Source organism: Rissa tridactyla, chromosome 5, assembly GCF_028500815.1.
Source record: "Rissa tridactyla isolate bRisTri1 chromosome 5, bRisTri1.patW.cur.20221130, whole genome shotgun sequence".
NCBI lineage: Eukaryota > Metazoa > Chordata > Aves > Charadriiformes > Laridae > Rissa > Rissa tridactyla.
This window is the reverse complement of record NC_071470.1, coordinates 50,023,034-50,045,435: the sequence shown is the minus strand read 5'-3', so window position 1 is coordinate 50,045,435 and position 22,402 is coordinate 50,023,034. Positions and strand designations below refer to the sequence as shown.

Genomic DNA, 22,402 nt, shown 5'->3' with positions numbered 1-22,402 from the left:
TCCCCATCTTTCCTGTAGACCCCCTTTAGGTACTGGAAGAGACTATAAGGTCTCCCCAGAGCCTTCTCTTCTCCAGGCTGAACAATCCCAACTCTCTCAGCCTGGCTTCAAAGGAGAGGTGCTCCAGCCCTCTGATCTTCTTTGTGGCCCTCCTCTGGGCCTGCTCCAACAGGTCCATGTCCTTCTCGTGCTTTGAGGGAAGCAGAGAAGAAACCTTTGGTTAGTTAACGGATGCCGTCTGTTGTTGGTGGTTCTGCATTGAAACTGTTCGGGAGAAACTGGTAAAGACTGAAGGTGATAAATGTCAGTTTTGGCAGGAAGCACACCTTGCATCCAGCCTGTCTTATACCCTGGCCACACAGTGCCATTTTATTGGGATATGTCAGCCAATTGTACAGCTACTTCCTCTGCTGATACAGGGATAAATCCAAGTGAAACCCCTAGGCCTGTAATTTATTTGACTTAAAAGAAGATCACAGGAGTGACGAAGAGGCAGGAAGTATCACCTTATCTGCAGAGCCGAGTCAGCGTGGGGGAAGAGCGGACAGGATGGGACTCAGCTTGGCCAGGTTGAATCTAGCCCTGTGCAGAGGGAGGAAAGCAGTGACAGCTGCGTGTGGTGGCACGTCAGCTTGTTTGCAAGGGCTTTAAACAGCAAGCAATGGCACCTACAATCGTGTCAGCTATTCCTGAGCCTGAAAACAGGCTGAGAGAAAAGGGAGAGAAGAGAGCATACGTTTTCTTTTTAAAAATGTGAAGCAAAGAACATGAACATCAGAGAGTGGCAGAAGAAGAACTGTGCAAAGCCTGTGTTTTACCTTTGTCCTCCATTAAGATTTAAAGATTCTTAAATATTAAGTCCCCTTTCACAGTGTATACATTTTCAAGTGGGCCTCAAAAGGCAAGGACTTTTGTGATGAGGCTAAAACAACCTGCAGCAGCGGAAAGCTCAGAAGAAAGCAAAAAAAAATATGCAACATGCTGAAGTTGAAATACTTTCCGTTAGACTTTGGCCTACTGGAAGGAAGTGACAGGGAAATTAATTCTTGAGGATATTGGCATTGTCAAAATGCTCCACGTCACCATGGGAGAGAAAATTCCTTAAAGGAAAAGCTTGTGGCATGTGCATGCAATTGTTGAGGCAGCTCAGACCTTTAAATCGTAGTGCTGCAAAGAACAAAGGTTTTTAAGGCCTTACTGTGATAATTAGATCTAACTTTCTCCTCTTTTTTTTCTTTTACACAGTGCCCACGTATCACAAGTCAGTAGCAACATTCCTGCTACAGGAGAGTAAGTGTCTCTTTTACAATTTTGTAGCTACTTTTTTCGCATATTGGAGTTTTTTAAATGAGCTGGTTATTCTTTGATTTCTCTTTAAGGATTTTTCTTGCACAAACGAAAAAAAGAGTGTTTCCCAAACCAAAGCTTCTGCAATGATAATAAATCATTTCCTCTTGAAAAATTCCCAGACCTTTGGTTCTTTCCTTGCACTGTGCCTGTAATGTTTTGGTTAGGCAGAACTTGCATATTTAGAGAAATCATTCGCACCGTGTCATCTTCTTGCTTTTGTTTGTGCCCTGTTGCATCCCAGCAGAGGATGGGGCTTGACCCCACTACCATAACTGGGAGCAGCTAAGCTAATGAGTTGGCTCCCTTGCCGGAGCTGGAAATTCCCAATGGCTGATGGGTTTGTAGAACTGATTCCTGTCAATATGTGAAACACAGACATACTTGCCAAGTTAAACCATGGGGGTTTTTGCACTTGCTAAGATCTTTTGACTTTTTCAGGAACCGCAGTCTCAGCAGACTTACAACTATAGCATCTTAGCAACAACTTTTGTAAATTCTCTGGAGAAGTCAACCCAGGTACACATTCCCAACTTAGAGCTACTCATTTGAAAATTAACCAGCAAATCCTGCAAATAATCTTTTTTATTATGGAAAAAGCACTAGGAGCTATGTATGGACTTTGGAAAGGAGTGTTTGAAAAACTCATTCTTCAGCAGACTACTTAAAGCATTGCAAGAAACAGGGATGTACAAACATGTGTTTCCAAATGATCTTTTTGCAAAAAAAAAAATAATTTAGATTTTGCCCATAAAAACTTCCTCTGATTAAGCAAGCAAGGAAGGAAGTATTACAAGAAAATGTCGGTACCAAAATGAAGGAGATTTGGTTGCGTTGAAAGTTCAAGTAGTCTCACATCTTTAACTGATGCAACTGCAGAAGGTCCCTTGCTGTGGCTTGTGTTGGATGCCCTCTTACTGCCAGTGGGCGTGATGGTGATCTTACACCAGTGTAAGTCAAGGGTGGCTGTGGATGGATTCATGGCACAAGAACAGTGCAAAACCAGCATGAACTCAGAACCAAATCCGTGCTTGGTCACAGAGTTACAAATACGAGGAGTTTGTAGTCAGGTACTGTTTGCAGTGAGACAGCAGTGAATCACCGCCTTGCAGATGATCCATTGCCTTATTGAGCTCAGATTGCGCAAGAGACTTGACCAGTGTCAGCATGGCTGGGTATCAAATGCAATTTTGTCACGGCAAGGACTATTAAAGTGAAGGGTGAAAGTTAGGCACCAATGTCTGTAGTTGCAGTAAGTAAAATTAGCTGTTTTACTAAGGTTCAAACATCCTAGAAATAAAACAGAGTGAGATAAATTGGGAATGCTCAGCTCTTCTGAGGGACCTTAACATCAGGGTGTCAGAAGATCTTGGCTGAGCTCTTTGCAGATGTCACAGCCCTCGGACATTTTATACTGCCTTGCCATCATAATAAAACATAAACCTCAGATACCCTTGCTTTATTTATTGTTGCAGAGAGGGAGCTCCACAAAGTCTTTGAGCTCAATTGACCTTATTTTTCGGCTTGACAGGTATTTAGAGAAGACAATCCGCTCAGCCGTGGAGCAGCATCTCTTTGATGTTCATGGCTCAGGCGGCCAGAGTTCAGAGGACTCTGAATCGGGAACATCTTCAGCCTCTTCTAATGTGTCTGCCAGGCAGAGGAGGCGACACCACAAAGAGCAGGAGGAAGCCCGGAGAAACAGAGACATGTACGAGCCTGATTTCTTTGTTTTGGAAAGTATATTTGATTAAGTGTACCCTAGTCATGTCCTCTTATCAAGGCAATGCTTAGTTCTGTGATGAAATGCACTGACCCTTGCCCTGGGTCGAAAGCACAGAGCAGACTGCAGTGCCTGTGCAGAACTCCACTGCATCAGTTAGACCTGGGAAATGTAAAGTTTATTAGAGGTCATGGAGTGGGGCAAAGCATGATAAGAATCCGTATTTTTTTTGCGAAGTATGGTAGAGTTCTCAATTACAGTATCTGGAATTGCTTAAGTACAATATTTGTTGCTTTAGTGGAAATCCCCAAGCAGCTGGCCTTATTGCCCGTAACTTTCTTTAGATATAAACATTGGGTTTAGATGCTTTTCTGAATATAGAATGTCTTAAAAAACGCCTTTTGTATGTGGAGGCACGGCTTATGTTTGGGTTCATGGAGGAGCCCTGGGAGTTTTTCTGAAAGTGGAAACATCTTCCTTTTGATTAATCGGAATTTAAGAATTTTTATTCACCCTGTTACACAAAGCTTAAACATGATTTAGTGGTGAATTTCATTAAATGTCTGTTCAAAGAGTAAAAAATCCCTATTTTTCCTTTCATATTCCTCCACTTGTGGCATATATTGTGTGGTACAAATGTATTACCACCACAGCCTTAACATTTGCCCAGGGCATAACTGTCTTTGAGGAACTATAACTGCAGATTTTGCGAGTCCGTGATCTAGTCAGTGCTTACACACGTGTGTGCTTACACACACAGCTTTAACACAGCACTAATTCTTGTAAAGAATGTGTATACTTGACTTGGATTGCTAGGATTTCAAGGTAGATTCTGAAATAAACATCTAGTCTCGCATTGTTTTTTCCTGGGTGCTGAATTCCCCATATCCTATTGGATCTGCAGCTTCCTACACAAAGCCACTTTTATACACGTGCATAACCATCAGTACCTTGTGTTAATGTTGTGGTCATGCTATTTCCCAAAATGTGTCAATATTACCGTAAAAAAACCCCATAGTTACAAAATAAAAAGCCATTTCCATAGTGAATGAAAATCTGCTGTGAAAATAGACTGGGAAATTAGCACTTGCAAGTCACCAAAGTATCTGGCAGCAGCTCTGAAGCAGTTTTTCTTGTTTAGTAGCCCCGCTGACAGGCATCTCAGGTAAGTAGGTCAGAGACTGGCTAGTGTACGTGTTTGGAAGCATATAGTACTGCAGGGCTTTTTTTCAACGTTGCATTACAGAGCTGTCTTTAGACAAGGTTGACAGTTGTTCAAGTTTGGTCTGTAGAGCCAGAGCCAAAGATTTAAAGCACATCGGAAGTTTTGAATGCTGGCTAGGGTTCAAATTGTTTTTCCTGGTTCCCTTAGGTCAGGTTGCTGGAAGTCCTTTGGGTGAATTATCAAAACTGGGAATTCCTTTCAAAAACTTCTTTCTGTAGTTGTTGTTTTGATTGTCAGTGACTTCATCTCCTTGCCTTGTGATGGATCACAAGAGGATTTGTAATGTCACAAGATGGGACTTCAACTAGGAAAAGTGTTTATGACAAAAACGCATACGTGAACTCCCAGGCCTTGCAGTCTACATGATCTACAGGCTACATATGTCTAATTGGTCTGCTCAGGGGTTTGTAAAAACTTCCACAAAGGCAAATGTGTTATCTTAGAAGCTTGATCACAGATTAATAATGCCTCTTTGTATCTCTCTTCCACCAACAAAATGTAGAGATCTATGATCTAGAAAACCACTGAAACTTTCTGGGTTTTTTTTTGATCTGAATACTTTGTCATGTTGGCACTGTCCGGATACTAGAGAGAACTGGTTTCTTGTCACACTAGTGCAAGTCTAGCGAAATCCTCCTGCTGTTTGTGAAAGCAGACTTTGGAGTCGCACAGCACTGCATAAGGCAGCCACGCTTAAAACAGTTAGCAAACATACCAGTTTCAATGTCAAGTGTAAGCAGCCTGCCTGTAGCCTCTGGCCGGGTAGGATGGCGAAGAATGAGATGCATTGTGTTTCTCCTGTTCCTGTAATGTAGTGATGTGTTATGTATATGCGTCTTCATTGTTGCACAAAGTAGAGGGAAGACTGCTAAACAGGTTGTGAAGGGAAAAGTGCACGCTGAAGGATCCAGCAGGCTAATTGTGCAGGGCAAGATAAGCCATACACCAGGCTTCTGGAAAACATGCACAACACTGCTAGCTCAGAGAGTTATGGGCTATGACTTAAAGCTAGCTGTCCCGTTCACAACATAGCAGAACAGTCCTCCATCTTAGCAGTTGTGTTGCCGTTGCAGAGATGCATTCCCTTTTCTGTTTTGTGTAATTTCCAAATAGGAATCAAGCACTTGGCTAAAGCACTACAGTCCTGCTCTTGCATTTGAGAATATGAGTAAGAGGGCTGATTATGCGGTGTCATGCACCAAAGGAGATCCTTGGACCACAGCTGTGAATCACTTTTCTAAATTAAAAGCACGTGTCTCAAAGGAAAATATGCCGCGTATTCTCTATAAAAATACCACAGACAGCCAGGAGCTAGTCCAGCTTCCATGTGAAGTCAATGGGATTCTCCACCTTGGCTTTAGTGGGAAGTGAATCAAGTCTCAAACACTGATCCTCACAGCTTTCTCACCTGAGGTGTGTGCGCCTGGCTTTCACTCCCCGATGGGATCTGGCATTCCTCAGTGCGTGGTGTTTGCTGCAGTAGGAAGAACCAGGGCTACTGGTTTCGTAGGGCACAGAAGACGTTGCCGGAGCTGCACCAGTCAGCATGATGCATTTCTCTATTGCTACCATAAATGTAGCGGGAGAGTGTTTTAAACAACCTCTTGTTGTAATGTCCCTTTTCTTTTTAGGGAAGTCGTCAACAAAGAAAACATTCCCTCTGGATTCAGCAATCTTGAAGACTGTATTCTAGCTGCTCAAGAAGTAGAAAAATTGCAAGACAACAGCTCCGGATATCTTAGTGAAAGGAATAAACCAAAACGGCAGAAATCCAGCACCAAGCTGTCAGAGCTTAATGACAACCAGGACAGTCCTGTGGTAAGCTGGCATGCTGTACTATTTGATACCTAGTACTAGGGTGGGAAAAAGTCTTTTTTACTTCAGTGACCATCTGGTTCCCTTGGGTAGCCATTTTTGCCTCCAGTACAAGTCTAAGCGGCTTTTTTCGACTATGGGGGCCACTGGATCCCTCACTTGTAATCTTTGTGATGAGGCAACCAGAAAGCCATATTTCTGCTATGATCCTCTTACTCCATCCATAGTAATATTCTCTTTACACAACTTTTTGCTTTTTGTTCTGAATTCAACGAAGCATTTTGGAAAGAGAAAAAAGAAGTAAGTCTTTCCCAGTCTTTCAAAAGTCTTGCAAGGAGGTTGGAACCTCAGATGTAGGTTCACATGTTTAGGTCAAGTTTATTTTTATATTCCTGCTAAGTTCTGAGACTGTAGGTTGCAAGTAATTTCTTGATAATGAGATGACAAAGGTGTTTTATGCCTTTTCCCTAAAGTCTGTCTGGTGTTTGCAATTTGCAAAACACTTTGGAATATATGGGTCCAAAAGATGATCCCTGTAGCTACCTTTTACTGAAGAGGTAAATGAAACCAATATAACATCCCAAAAATCTGCAATACTGTAGAATTTGCCCAGTATATTCTTGTGTGACCTCCATAGTAGAAGACAGTTTGCCAACTTTTACAAGCTGTAGAAAAAAACTGATGCACCCTCCTTCCCTCTCAAGAAGACCAGATATTGATTATAGTGTCAGCAGTTGAAAAACTGTACTGTGCTTCAGTGCAGGGTCTGCTTAACAGTGGCAGAAGTGCTGTGCGTCCTGCTGCCTGGCAGCAGGCATGGATTACCCGGTTACTACTAACAGCGAAGGCTGTGTGAAAAGACTGTCCTTCCGAGCTACAGGGCATTTCCTTCAGTTGTACTTGATTGAAGTTTTAGAGCCTACTGTGAGTGAGTTCCTTCTTAATGTGACATTGTGTTGGGACTCAATTTGTTTAGGTCACAAAATTGCAATGGTCTGATGCTTTTGCCCTGTGCAGAGATTCTAGAGAGAGGCAGATTTGGCTTCTCATTGTGATAAAAAGAAGGCAAGATGCCAAAAATTGTAGGCTGTGCTTAGGTTTAATGCTCAGTATCAGTAACCTACTCATGTGATACTTCATCAAAGAGCACAGCAAGATAGACACACTCTCACTTTGCGTCTTTGCTTGTAGCAAAGGACTGTAAGATAGGCAAAGGTCAAGACCTTACACTTTTTTCTGCACCTTTTGTCTGTACCTGTGGAGTGTAAAACTGTTTAAATGTAAATGAGAATTTGACTCAGGATTTGGGAAAGGAAAGACTGACAGAAGTGTCCGCTTTCACTGTGGACCTGAAAAATATTCATGAAGTCTTAAAATGTGTCCAGAAAAAATGTCCTCAAACTTACTTGTGTCCATTGGACTTTGCCCTGCCCCTCATTTTTGGATCTCTTGTGGGGCAAAGGCTGAAAGAAACACAAAATGGACTAACCTTGTGCAAAAAACTCTTTGGCCAAGATGACCATCAGTGTGGTTCTTGCTTGCTTTGCTAGAGGAAGTGTCGCAGTGGGATTGCCAGCTGGAAGCATCGTTATGAAACAGCTTGCAGAGAGCATGGTGCTATTCTATTTTGAAGAGCAAAGGCTGCTTTTTAAGTTTTCATGAGTGCACTTATTTCATACTTGCATTTCAGAGGCTGCCAGCAAGATGTGTGGTGGTTTAGATTTCTTTTGGCTACATCTTTACAGTTCAGATAATAACACAAATTAGACTACCTGCTTGGAGTATCAAAGGACATAACCTGCACCTTAGCATTTGCTCAAAGGGCTTCGTCACGTAAACAAGTTTGTGATGTTGTATCTTCTTACTAACCTTTTTCTGAGCCTTCCTTCTTTTCAAAGCCTGAAACGATATGTAGGACAGTGTGTGGAAGCATTCCTCTTAGCTGTCTAATTGCATTAGACTCAAAAGCATAAGTCAGCAGTGGAAAAATTGTCAGTTCCACTTACTCTTCTGAGCTAACCAACCACGAAGCATTAAAAGCTTTTAACTGCATTTCAGAGACAAGGTAGCCAGGTACCAGTAGGACTTGAAGAATCATATTAAGCAAGGCTGGAATGACTGAGCTGTGTCACCTTATGGGGCTGGAGGTGTAGCAAGGTGAGAGGGCTGCGACTGCCCCAAGAAGTCTGTGCGTGCAGTTCTCGGGGCCGGCGCAGGAACACTCCCCTCTACTGACTGACTTCCTCCTATTTAAAGAGGGACTTGCCCAAAAAACAGGGTAGAAAACCTCCTGGACACGTGCCCGAAGTGGCAACATGGCTTGTCTTCACAGTACTTGCTGAAGTTCTTAGAGGACAACAGCGTTAATATTCCTAATGGTAGCCAAGACAAATTTTGGAACAAGTTGCCATAACCGGTTGAATTTTTTGCCCTGCATTCCTATCAGCACAACTTAACGTTATCTCTGTGCATAGGGCAGTCTCTTTGCAGTGTTCTGCCTGTTTAAGAAGAAACATGGGGAGGGTTTGGCTGAGAAGGGGAGTATTTTCTAAGATGAGCATAAGGAGTCCTGTCGGGAAGATGCTGTGAATTTTGATACCTGCTATTACTGGACTTGTACACGTCATAGAACTGCTCTCAAGCTCAGCTCGTCTTGTCAGCCTGTAAAATAGGAGCTGGAGGTATACCATGCAGCATTATTCTGTAACGCATTTTGAGGTCATCTGATGAAAGAGATGAAGCAGTGAGCAGTTTGGAGATTTTTGTAGGTTATGAGCAATAAAATGTGAGCTTTGTTTTGTTATAAATGTGCAGCAGGCAGTAGTCTGATTGTTGTCTTGTCCTGTTGGATATTTCTATATTTGATCTGATTAATGGCCTGCAGCTTGAATCTTTTGTGTATCTTACTGCTTTAACATTTACTGTATTACAGAGCATGGAAAGCTTTAGCTCATCCAGGCCTATAGACAGAACAGGACCTGACGACATGGAAATTTTATCTGAAGAAAGGTGATTTTTTAAATTTTTTTTAATATACTTATGTTTTGTTTTCCCTGTGGTTGTAGTACCGCCTAAGAGACCTTCCACCGCAGACTATGAGGGTGACATTTAGTTATGCTGCAGAACAGCGTTACCCACCATGTTAGTTTCAAAGTAGAACTATATGGAGGCACTGCATATGTTGTGTGGGCTCTGCCCAGCAGCATATGCCACGAAGACTCTTCTCCCAACCTGTTAGGAATGGCACTGAAGATGCTGATGGTGCAGACTTGAAAAAAAGTCAGCTGTGCAGCACCTGAACCAGCATGCTCCACGCAGGGGGACTGCAGAGCCCGTCTCACCTGGGCTCTGGGCTGGGAATCCAGCCCTTTTCTTTGTGCTTCGCTCTTCTGCGAGCACTGTGGAGTCCCACTCTCCTCACCTGAGATGACAGTTTCTCTCCATGGTTAATGTTTGGTGGGAGAGTTGTATAGGTTTGGATTAAGGGCCCTGGAATTGAATGACATGATATATTTCACAAATAGCTCCTGAGAGGAAGCAAAATACATAATTTAGCAGCCTGAAGTGCTGCAGCCCAGAGTGTCCCTTCATTTACTGAATGTATTGGCAGGTGTGCAGCAGCAGCAAGAATCTAAAAACCTGTGTGTGCAGAAGTCCTGATTGTTTTTGTTATGAGACAAGTCTGGTTTTGTATTTGTAATGCATTGGTTTGTTTTTGTTTTTGTGTTTTTTTTTTTTGTAGCAAAGAAAGTGAAAACGATGAGGTTTTTTTCAGGCACTCTCAGGTTGGTATTTTTCGGTTTTTGTGTTTCAGTTTTGTGGGCTCCAAATGGGCATATAGTTCAGTGAAATTTTCTTTCTCTCAGAGAAATGGAGTTAGCATTTACTTTTGCTTCCCCCCCCCCCTCTGCTTTTTATTTACATAATTTAGGGAGCCTCTCAACCACTGAGGAGTCTGAAAGCATCTGCTTCAGCCCCCTCAATCCCTCCTTGTCAAAAGGGGAAGTCTCACTGAGTAAGCACTTTGGTTTAAGTGATGCCGAATTCCCTTATTAATCATTGCGAACAGGGTGTGTGACTGGTTATCTCCCAGGGTAGTAAGATTAGCTTGTCTCTATTGATTTCTCTAAAATCATTTTGTTCTTTTATTTATGATTTCCCAGTGCAGCCTGTTGCCTTTGAACATAGGTGTCTGTGATCATCTGTCTTAAAAAACGGACCATCTTCCTGCTCCTCTCTGAAGTATTGGTGGTTGGGGTGGATGTCAGGAGGGGAGATGTGACATTGATAGCCAATAGCTTTTTCCCCAGCTTTAACATTTCTGCTCAACACCCACCTCCTGCATTCACTTTATGGTGTTTTTCATCCAACTGTTCAGCAAAGCAAAGGTTGGCGTTGGGTCTGGTGAACACCTTTGCAGTCACTGTTTTTTTTGGGGTTGCTTGAAACACCTCTAGACAGCCAAGCATTTAAAATACATGGGAGAGTTATCTGAGGCACCTCTCCCTCAGTTGTGCACCCATTTTAGAGGAGCATGGTAAAACAGCTGTGGACAGTGTCTGGTTTCTCTGGACATTTGGAGTTAACTGAGTGCTGATGGTGTTTTTAAACTAGCCGCCTCTTGTGGTTGTTTTTTTTTTTTTTTTTAAATAAAGGCCACTATACATTTATTGCCTTTGACAGATTTCATTTCTGGTAGGTATTATTTCCGTCTAGCAGGAAAGGTAGAAGAGATTATTGGCTAACAGCTGGGCTCTGACCAGCTGTGTTGACGCTGGAGAAGTTCGTGGGACACTGAAACATGTAACCTCTGCAAGGGGTGCTCAGTGCTGCCTTTGGTCACTGCTCTGACTGGGCTTAGATGGATCTCTTACTTTGTTCCCAGAGGGTCTGTAACCCCCAATGGTTCTGCACTTGCTTGTGAGCTGTTGTGTTTTCCAGAGTGTGAATTTTGCAATCCCTTGTTCCTCACATACCTGCTGGCACGCGGAGAAGGTGCCGTCGTTGCCACGCCACACAATATTCCCATTAAGCTTTTAAATTAGTCTGGAGGAGGTATATTTGAATATGAAATAATAATCTTAAAATAAACTTCTCCTTAGGAAAAGTTTTAAATTTTAGAATTTTAACTGCAGAAGAAGACGTAGCCTTAATCCAGAGATTGTATTATATAGGAATTACAAGGTCAAGAAAATGTTACATTCCTGCAGGGTAGTTTTACATTCCTTGTCCCTTATAAGCCTTTAGCTTAGGGCAGCTTAAAGACATACCTTTTGTAACAAACAGCTCATTCAGCATGAGGAAGGGACATGGACTTCCTTACTCTTTGCTCTTTCTCACCCTGTCTCCAGTCAGAAGATATTAGGAAAAGCATTTGGAATTTTCCATAGCTACCGGTATTGCAGAGTCGGGTCTCCATGAGGCAGTAAAAATACCTTGAAACACATGTCCTGAATGAATTTTCAGCGCTTTTGTAGCCTTCATAATCTGCCCTTGGAAGTAGCTAAGCTCCAGGATGTAGGCTGTGATTTGGAAAACACAGGTTTCTAGTACCCAGGTTTCGATAAGGGAAGGGGGCTTAAGATTCACACCAACGTGGCAACAAGCATAGAGGGGGATTAGCGTGACTCAGGAGTAAGGCAGCAGAACAGCTCTGTTCTTGCATCAGATTATATTACCAAGAGGTGCTTAAGGATGCTTCCTGCTTGTGCTTGTAATGCATGGTCAGAAGTAGGGGAAGCAAGCCTTTTAAATAAAATTGATTTGAATCCACGTGTAATCGAACTGAATACAACTTCCTGATCAGAATTCAAAGATCTTTCTGTTGCCATTTATTTGTAGCTGTTTGGGCTACTTTTTATGCTGAATCTCCTTTGGAGCAGGGAGAATCAAAGTAGCTGACTTATCCCCAAGTTACTTAGATCTGTAGTTACTGTTACCATGCAAAGCATGGCTGCAGAAGCAGCTTCTAAAAAGCAGAACTCAAGTGCCTAATTTGAAGATATTTTTTTTTGTGGTCATGTATGTAATATCAGCAGTGCACTGTGACTGCCAACTGCTACTGGGATCATCAACTTGCTGCCCCTTTGGTATGTAAGAAATTATGGCACATCCATACCTAAAGCACAGAAGTTCTCCCTTACTTGATTTTTGTTCTGGAGGTTGCAACTGGTGGCATCAGGAAATCATCTGCTTGCTTGAGTCTCCTGGGTTTGTACCACCATTGTTCTTCAGAACACTAATGATTTATTCATTGTATTAGAGGCTACATCAGTGAGCAAGGAAAGGAGAGTAACTGGCTGCAGGAACAGCACAGGCCTGTTTTTAAACAGCTTTTAAATATTTCCATCAAGTGAAGTGACTTTAGAAGGAAGAATACATTGATATGATCTTTGTAATGTATCTGTAATGAAAATGTTTACCCATCTGGGAAATGCTCTTATATCCGCTACAGATATCTTTTAAGATATCTTAATAAGTCAAGAGACTATACGCTCTTCATAGAAAGACATTTAACTCTGGAATTGGTATCAGCAGTGGTGATGAGATGGTATTTTCAGGTTTCTGCCTTTGAAATTGTTAAAATCTAGATAAGTTCGTCTATTTACACTTCTTGATGTTATTGAAAGTAGCACCTATTTTGAAATTTCTTGCTCTGTTTCATTCTGCCTTAAAATACTGTGCTGGCAGTTTAAATGCAGTTTATCAACTGGTACAATTTGTTCTTTAGTAAATGTAAAAGACTACCTGTTTTTGGCCACTGACCAGTCTTTCTGTTTGTAATGTACACTGACTATTTAGATCCTGGCAAGAAATTTGTTACTGGACCTTGAAGAAATATTTAAGTCCTCCCAACCTGGAAGCAGCTTAAAAGATATTGAATGGTGAATTAGCATTTTTCCATGTAGAGCTCTCACAATAAACATGTTTGTAATCAGATTTAGTGTCAAGCTGTATGAGTTGTTAGTGCAAACTGTCATCTAGTGTTTCCTTTTGTTATAATGGTTCAAAAAGGCAATTTATTAAAATGAAAAGGAAATACAAACCTTATACAAACACAATGCAGAACACTCACCAGGGTGTTCATCACTCAGGTTTTTAGAACCATAGAATATCCCAGGTTGGAAGGAATCTCCAAACATCACCTGGTCCAACCTTTCGTGGCAAAGGGAGCCTAGATGAGATTATCTGTCACCCTGTCTAGTTGCAGGGATTGATAGGATTGAATCCAGATAAAAACATTTATTCGTATGATTTGTCTACCGAGAAGGTGTTTTCCTCTCTACGTGAAGCTTACTCGTTTTTCTCTGTGCAAAGGGGGAAAAAACACCCCATTAGCTTTATGCAGATGAAAAAAATTAAATGTGCCTTAGTGGCATGTAGTAAGGATATTGATTTAGTACAGTTTGGCCATGCTTCTGGATTCAAAAGTAAAATACATCCAAATATACCGGTTGTTTTCTTAAGGCCCGTTTACTTTACACATATGCAGATTGCTAACTAGATTATCAAAATACCTGGGGGCGGGGGGAGGGGAACCTGCATGTAAACTATCTGCTAGACTATATTTGAGAGAATTATGCCTACGCTGTTCTTACCAAGATCAAATAGTTTATGTAGTAATGTAATGCTTTCTGTTTGGATAGCTCTATATTTGTTTGTGGGTTTATACATATCACACTATATGTTTATGCGCATGCTTTACACTTCCTTTTCTGTACTGCCCTCTGTGAGGCATTGCAGCTAATTTATTTTAGAATGACAAAACTGCTCGTGTCATCAAGCAGTATTACAGACACGCGCACTGTGTGTCTGGATTGTGGGAATGGCAGTGATTTCTGCATAAATGCACACGACGTGTGGTATGTGCAGGGGTGAATAGTGGTGAGACAAACAGCAGTTGCTTCTAGGTAGTGCTAAGCGATGAATCATTTACTTCACAGCATTCTGCCTCTTTTTTTTTTTTTTTTTCTTTCCTAAGTCATTGGATGCTTGTGTGAATTTTTTGGCTTTTTCCCAGAGTCCACACTGCTTCCAGCTGAGATGCCAAACCCCACTGCCGTTTGGATTTGCGCAACACTGCTTTAATACCCAGAGCTCCTCCATAAATAGTTCTGCTCTCCCCACGCCCAGCTAGAAAACAACCACAGGAAATCGGGGAATGTGCAGCCAGCACAGCTTAGCTGGCACTAATTGATCTGAGCCAGCACAGCCTGCATGAGAGCATTCATGTACGTAGCCTGCACTGCTTGCTGTCTGCGGCTGCTACCTCAGGAGCTCCGGTGCCTGCTTTTTTCGAAGACACCATATTGCTACAGCCTTACAACAGCAGCGGCGTTTTTGTTGTTGCTCTGAGGAGTTGCACTCCTGTAGGAAGCGTATGCAGCCACCCCCTCTCTCTCTCCCTTTCTCCCTGCCTTCCTCCCTCCCTTTTCATCCCAATCGATTACCAGAGGCTTTTTCAGCTACATGCAGTTGTCAGGGCAGGCAGTCTCGGGAACTTGCAGTGGCTTTCTAAAGAAAGAAAAATTCAAGGAAGGCCGATGGACAGATGTTTTTACCGGTGTGAGTGAGCAATTAGTGTATGTAGGGGTCACTGAACAGGGGATTCGGATTTGGAGCTGGAAATGTCAGGGTCTGTTTGTTTGGATCTTTTTAGCTAAAGGCATGAGCTTACTGCTGCTGTGACTGCAGGGTTGTTTTTTTTTTCCTCCTGCCTCCTGAAACATTTTTTTCTTTTCTTTCTCATTTCTGTGGGTGTATGGGAATATAGCTGACTTCAAGTATGAAGATTCAAGAGCATCCAAGCATTCCTGAAAACAAGTTGCAAAGAAATCAAGATGCTGATGATCAGGAAAACAGCTTTGTGTCAGAAGTGCCTCGGCTGGATTTGACAGCACTGTGTGATGACAACAACTGGGAAGGTAGGATTGATTGTGTGATGGCTGGTCGTATGAGTGAAAGGAGGGAGAGGGAAACCTGAGTGGGCTGGGTATATCTTTATGTGATCACTTTCCCTTGCCAAAAACAACAGGAAAGCAATTTTGTCCTGAATATGGAACTGAAAGTTTGGAGAAACTGGAAGCAAAATACTGGATGGGTACCAATTCCAATTATCACTTAGAGGAAGAAAATTAATTGTTTTACTCTTGAAGTTACTTCCATGCGCTGTTTGGTAGTGTTAAGTCCCTGAATGTTTCAGGATAACTTATTTCTTGGTGGCTGTCACTCGAGTATTAAGCTAGACTGCCCTACACTTCAAAGAAACTGGGTATTTCACAGTCTAAAAGGAACTTCCTTCTTTCCTCTCTTTTCTTCCACTTCAATCACTATTTGGAAATAATGATTTGGATATGAAAAGCACAGCTGGAAAAAGGGCTGTCTATTTGCTACTCTGTCTTTTGATGCTCTTACAAACAACTTGGGTTTTATGTATGCTGTGAAAAAATTCTGATCACCAGCTCAAACGGCAGTGTTAAATTGCATGTGGTTTAAATTATTTTAATACTGTTTCTTAGCTCTCATGTCCAGAGTGCATGCTTGGTTGGCTGTTTGCACTGACTCACTTAAGAGAGGGAAATCCGGGGGAACTCTGTGGGTGCCACGAACCTCAATTTCATTTGAAATTGAGACGAATTTAAGGTGTCCAGCATCTCTGGGATCAAGCCCTTTTCCAATTACTGAGTATGTCTCTGTGTACAAGGAAGAATTATTCTGTTAGTTTGTGCTTTGGAAGTGAAAGAGGGGTTTTGACAGGGAAGAAACAGGAAAATGCAACTATGGTATTTTAGTAAAGCAAGAGAGGGAAAATGTGTAATTAATTTATTGCTCTAAAAAAACAATCTCTGAGGAACACTTCGAAGTTAAGTTCTTTGCTCCTGCCTCCACAGTGTACGTGACCTGGTATATTTTGCTTTTCCCTCTAGGAGGGGAGCAGTTATGACACTTCGGGCGTGAGTAAAGAAAACCCGTGGCTGTGGCTGCCTTTGATTCAGCCAGGGAACTAGTCACCATGGATGGGAGAGAATTTCTCCACTTGCTTGGTAGGCGGGATTCCCTGGGTGGTATCACCAGGCATGCAGCATGGCTGATCAAAGCGCCATGGAAGGGCTCCCAGGAGGCCTTGGCCGCCTTATGTGTTTGCTGAGATGGTAATTAGTGCTGGCCCGCGGGGTCTCGAGCCAGGGTGAGCACGTCTGTGTTCTCAGAGGTGATGTGTGGCTTCAGACGTCATGTGAACCTTTGGAAATAATGACTCTCTTTTTTCTTCCTGGGTTACTAATGGGAGTCATATGAATGCATGAACGGGAGAACACAGCTTCTTTCTGTCTGCCAGAGGCTTTCCCGTCCTATGAAATAAGTTGCATCTTTGGTATAACTCTCTTCGTAGGCATGCTCTTATGTTTGGATTCTAGCTTTCTTCTCCTGCAAGTATGAAACAGGGTTAAGAGCACGTGTGACTGTGCTTGAAGAGTGCTTCTTTTGGATTTTTCCTTCCTCCATTCTGTTGACGTGTGTTTCACAAGAGGTGGGCAGTTGCAAAAGAATCAGCTGTCTGGGGCGAGAGAGATGTCATCTAAAATACTTGCCTTCCAGAATCACCATTTTGTTGGCGCAGATGAAAGAGCAGCAAAATGGTGCCTTCTGTATCTCAGCAAGGAAAGACTGAGTCTTTCCTAGCCGTGGATGTGAAATCAAGCTCGCAGCAGCCAGGAAGGGGAAGATGTTAACGTCAGCTCTCAGGCTGCTTTTGCAGTCTGTCGTTGATTTGCAAGTGGATTTGCAAGGCGGGGTTGTACCACTCATCCACAGCTCTAGCAGCCAGGGCATCCTCCCTGCCCCTGCCGGCCTCTGTCACTCAGCCTTCACACATCTCTTCAGGATCTCTGCCGCAGCTCAGGTTGCATCCCCAGTGAAAAGGGAAAGGACTGTGCCTCCAACTGCTGTAACACTGTGAGTTATTTATTGCTTTGCTCTAGCAAATTCGGTCGGTCCATCTCTCAGAAAATTACCCATTCCTCCAAGACATAGTTGAGCTGACTTTTGGGGACAGGGAGAGCACCTAGTGACCAGGGCAACTGCTGGGCCTTTCACAAATGGCCTGTGAGAACAATTACAGGTGGAGGGGTTGCCTTTGGCTGTAGCTGTCACTGCCTCCAGTCAAATGTCAGGAAAGGGCCTTGAAGAATGGGCACAAAATTATGCAAGACAGCCTTGTCCATTGGCTAGCTTTTATTTGTCACTCAGGCAGACTCTCCATCATGTTAAGACCAGAGCTCTCTTAAAACCCCTCATTCGGGGCACAGACGGTGATAACTGCTGTTAGGTGAGCTGACAGGGCCCTCTGCCTTTTATGTTATGCTAGAAGTAATTTCTACCAGATTTTTTTTTTTTTGAGGTTTGCTGCATAGTCAAATCTGTGCGCAAGAGGAGAAACTTGCTGTACTTCTTCAGGCTGTGTCCCCTTTACCTGAAGCTGAGCAGAGAGAGGACAGAGAAATTTGCTTCCTCCAATGCTCATCCTCTGCCATGTGCCCGCTTTCCGCATCCGCTTGCCCGCCACCTATAGGGGTACACTTGTAGCAACCATCAGGCTATTGATGGAGTACGCAGGGCGTGAGCAGTGCCCAAACCAAATTCAAGTGCTGAACCACTTACCCTAGGTGCATTTCCTGTGGTCCAAGAGAAGTATTTTGCTAGTGTGCGTTTGGGGGATGCAAATCGAATAGTTTTATTCTCAGGCTGGGTGTGAACCGATCTGCCTGTGAGCTGGGATGTCTGACTGCCAGGCTCGCCTGCTAAGCCGGTCAGTCGGTGCCAGCTGAGACGGCTTGCGAGCAAGCGTTTTCAGAGCTACTTCCACAGCAAAGGTCTTTAATTGTTGTGGATTACATTCGAATCGAGTGCTGCGAGAGAGGAGAACAGAGTGTTCTCTCACAGCCCAGCGCTATTGTGCAGATTTCTTACCAAATGTTTCTAATTCAAGCCCAGAACTCGCTATCCTGCCCTCAAGGAAAATCTGGAAGTATGTTGCTCTTCGTAACAGGGGCTGGCCCTGTCAGCAGCTTGGAGCTGAACAGGCAGTTCAGTAAATCGATAACGACGCATGTGATTACTGCCTACATCGCCCGATTACTGACGTTTTAAAAAAAACGTTCTGTAGATGAGATTTCAAGCAGAGTTTGCAGTAACAAGCACTTATGAAACCATCAGCGGACATTTTTCTGCAAACTTTCAAGCTTAAAAAAAAAAAAATTAAAAAAAGAAAGTTTAAAACACAATTTGAGTTCTCAGTGTTGAGAACTCCAGTATTGCAGCACTGAGGCCCTGAGGGTGAAGCTGATCTACAAATAGTTTTGACACTGACTTAATTGACACTTTCCCATGAAAAAAAAAGACAGTGTAATGAAAAAAAATCCAAAGAGTATAACAACAGGGAAGCTGGATTTAGGTTTCCTTTTTTCAACACTGTGGGCTTAGATACACCAGTGTATTTGTGTGTAATGCTTTTTAGCATAAGAAATCAAAACGTGTTGAAACACACTGAATTTTTATTACTATATGTAGAAAAGAATAATTACATTGTTTACTGATTTTATTTTACAGCATCAATATTTTTTAAATATTTTTTTTCATTGTTTATTATGACATTATATTATAAACAAAATACAAAGTTGTCTTGCTAGCTGAGAGATGTGTCATCTCACTAACTGAAAAGGTGTGGTAGCACTTTATTTGGGCCATTCTTTTTGATCTACGTAGGAAGAATACCTCCTGATGTATTCAAACAAGGATGTTTTCAAACAGCTATTTATAAGATGAGTAAAATAGGTTGTTACTGAGCTAGTGAATGTTTTGGGGGTTTTGAATTGCTTTATTCACTTCATTATGAGAGGTCTTTTTGGGGTCTGTCAAGTGGGATTTAATACTAGGACTCAGGTGTTTAATTAGTTTAGGCTTTTTAATCCCTCCAGACCTACTTCAGTTTACAGCAGCTAAGATTTGGCCTCCTTTGTTTGTCAGATGGGTGTGCGTAAAAGCAGTGGTAGCAGCATATATCAGCTGTGTGGCTGCAGAGAGGGAAACAGGAGGTGCCCGCGGCATTTTGCCGTCTGCACCTCAGGTGGGATGTGCATGTGGGGACCCCTCTGTTGGCCTGGCATCCTCAGTAACTCTGTGTCAAATGTACAATGTAATGATAAAAAAAAGTCCATTTTTATCAGCAAGATGGCTTGGAGCTCACCAGTAACACACCAATTTGATGCAATTAATCTTTCTTCCTTCTCATGTGATCCAGGTTTATTAATATCTCCAGCCCTCTATGCGGCAGGTTGGCAGAGAGGTTGTATCGCCACAGGCGTATGTGTGCCTACAGAGCTACAGAGTTCTGCAGAGCAACACCTGGCAGATGGCTGACAGCTTTGTTGAAAGATTAGGTGGTTGTGGGATTTTGAGAGGGAGTGCAGCGCTTGTGAAGGACTGCAGGCTCAATACCAGCGTATTTCACTTCTGCGCCAACTTAGAAAAGGCTACCTAAAAGAAATGTGTTGAGAGTCTGACCAAGAAATAGGAATTTTTTTCACACTTTCTCTGCACTGGTACACCCATGGTGGTTAAATATTCCCAAATAATTTTTTTAATGAAATGTGGCCATTATAGAAAATGGGGGAAAAAATAGTAAATAGAAGGAATGTGGAGATGAGTAGAAATCTGAGAGTTTTCTTCAAGACAGAAGATGAATCAGGGTAACTGTTCTGTCAAGTTAATGGCAAAGAAAAGGTAAAACATTTACAGTCTTTACTGAGATTTTATTCTTCAGTTAACAGAAGGGTGAAAGGGTGACAACATTAATCCTGATAGCAGATACTTCAAACCTGAACCATTAAGTACAGGAATATAGCAGCCTTCAGAAAAGGTTCAACACTTTGATAGCTATCTTGGACACATGAATAACAAAACATATCATGTATTCTGTTTAAAAGCAATTAATTGATTGTGCACTGTCAGAAAAAACGGCAGCTTACCCTTTGTGGGGTAATTTGTGTATTTGTGCAATCCAGCAATTCTAGTGCTTCCAGCTGAAGCGCCTGGCACCTGGCCAGCATGCGAGATAAGTCAGTTGGACAACAGCTCTGGTCCGCTTCATGTCTGATGTAGACAAAATCCGTAATTCTACATACCTAAATATATTCCTTAATTAATTGCCATGTTACTTTCTAAGGGGTTAGCCATTTTGCACCTGGATGAGATCTTTCTCTTCTAAATACTTAGAGTCAGCAAGGGAAACAAGTTACCCACAGAGTCAGGCCTTCCGGGAGCAGGGGTTAAAACCAGCTGATTTTCTATAGCAGCCATTTCTTCTATCAAGTCTCAAATTTGATTTTTTTCCTTTAAGGGCTTTTTCCCTTCTCTTTTTTAACACTTTCTCCTTTTGAATGGGAGTTTCTATTTTGGGGCAGTATTTTGAAATCAACAAAATAGAAAGCACACATACCTCGATCTCTGCTAGCTTGCATAAAGTGCTTTGCTGTCTTTTAGGGTTCGATCAGAGGCTCTTTGAGCCGTTGCAGTTCCCTGAATGTCGCATGCTATCTGGTATATAAATCTGCCTTGGGACAAAGTCACATGCATCATGCATGATTAATAATGCCTTTGTTAGCTGGTGTGGTAGGAGCTTAATTTGGTTACTGCTAAATACGCTGCTGATTTCTTCTAAGTTCATTCCATCTGTGTAAATCTCATGGAGGTGTGATTTTACGATTTCCAAGAGCAAATTCTGTTTGGGGGTGAGAGTGTATTCCAAAAATTGGAAGTGAGAGGTGTCTGGAAGAATCACGTGCGTCACTTAACCTCATTCCTGCTAGTCAAATGTATCAAATTAGGCGTTGTTAGCCTTTATTTTGCTACAAGAGTTCTTGCGAGAACCTTCCTGAAATCATGAGAGATTCTGTGAAGTGTGCGACACCAAAGTGTTGCAGTTTGACTGAAGGGTTTGCCCTTCGTTTCACCTTCCTTCTTATCAGATTCCTTGAGCAAAATATTTCAGGTATTAGGAACTGCCAAGATTGAACGCAGCTTAGAAAAAAACTCTTGTTCCAGAAATTAACTGAGAGACGCGTAGGCTGCATAAGCTTTCCAATCCGTGGCAAAACACCATATATACACTCGGGACTCGCACACCTCCTCGAGGTAGCCTCTGTGAGCCAGGCTTTTATGTGCTTTGCTTATCGCAATACCTGCGAGAGGCTCTTAGGCAAAACCCTCCAGCCATCCCTTTCAGAGCAGCGCATCAGTTTGCGTGCAGCACCAGCCTCTAAGCAGAGGCGTGCCATTTATATTCATGCGCTAAGGAAGAAGGGAAGAGGAGGAGAGCTCGTTTGACACCGTGTACAGGCAAAATACCACTGAGCCTGTCATTACTGAATTGTGGATGATCTTGTGCTGTCCTAATTGTACGTGGGGGGGAATGTTAAACAGCGTTAGAGGTTCTGTAAAGGAATCCTCATGCAATCCATTCTGAGCTGTGAAAATGTTAACCTTGTTCAGCAAAAGGGAATACTGCTTTTTATTAAAAAATTGTTAACTTCAAAGCCCCTTCTCTTCTTGGAAGAAGAATAGATGCACAAGGCATGGGAAATAGTGAGTCTGTAGCTCTGCAACTGGTGTGGGAGCTTTCTATAAGGTTTTTGTTTTGTTACTTGACTCTAGAACTATTTCTTAGATTTATAAGTTCAAAGCCTGGCTCTTAAACTGTCTAATCCTGTGGTGCTAAGTAGGAGCATGCAAATCAGCTTAGTAAACTATCTGAACACAAAACGTTAGACTCTTTATGGCATCTGGAGGGAGTGATCACAAGATTGAGGCGATTGCTTTCCGTGGCCTCCACTATGCTAATCAGCAATGCTAACTTGGGTTTCCCTTTCTCTCTCACTGCACCATCTCCCTGTAGAATATTGCTTTCACTTCAGCTGGTTAGATCGTCCAGGGGACTGAAGATCTCCTCACTTGTCTACCATGCTGTTAAGCAGCAGGATTGCATGTGAAAGAGAAGAGGGGGGAAACTCGGACTGTATTACCATAATTGTTAATTTACAGGCTAGGCACCCCATGGAACAGGTAGTAATGTGAGACACCTTTTTCTTGCAGACTAGAAGAACCTAGGCTTACTCCTAGTCTTTGAATTTCCAATAGAGGCAGCATTGGAGGCTATGGGAGGACAATTAATATGCTATTCATTTACAGCATTTATACATCCTGAAATTGAAAAAAAAAATCCTCCTGTAATCCAGTTG

General features: G+C 42.4%; 1 protein-coding gene across 8 annotated transcripts in view; it reads left to right on the top strand.

Moving 5' to 3' along the window:
• Nucleotides 1–22,402, top strand: part of FAM13A (family with sequence similarity 13 member A) — a 135,298-nt gene that overhangs the window by 93,543 nt on the left and 19,353 nt on the right. For 5 of the 8 annotated variants that reach the window (XM_054202355.1, XM_054202356.1, XM_054202358.1 and 2 more), the window contains 6 exons: nt 1,246–1,290; nt 2,879–3,058; nt 5,927–6,113; nt 9,043–9,119; nt 9,853–9,895; nt 14,884–15,034. In XM_054202355.1, the coding sequence (XP_054058330.1) occupies nt 1,246–1,290; nt 2,879–3,058; nt 5,927–6,113; nt 9,043–9,119; nt 9,853–9,895; nt 14,884–15,034 (683 nt within the window). The remainder of the gene's footprint in view (nt 1–1,245; nt 1,291–2,878; nt 3,059–5,926; nt 6,114–9,042; nt 9,120–9,852; nt 9,896–14,883; nt 15,035–22,402) is intronic. The other 3 variants (XM_054202353.1, XM_054202354.1, XM_054202352.1) reach the window with 3 other exon arrangements.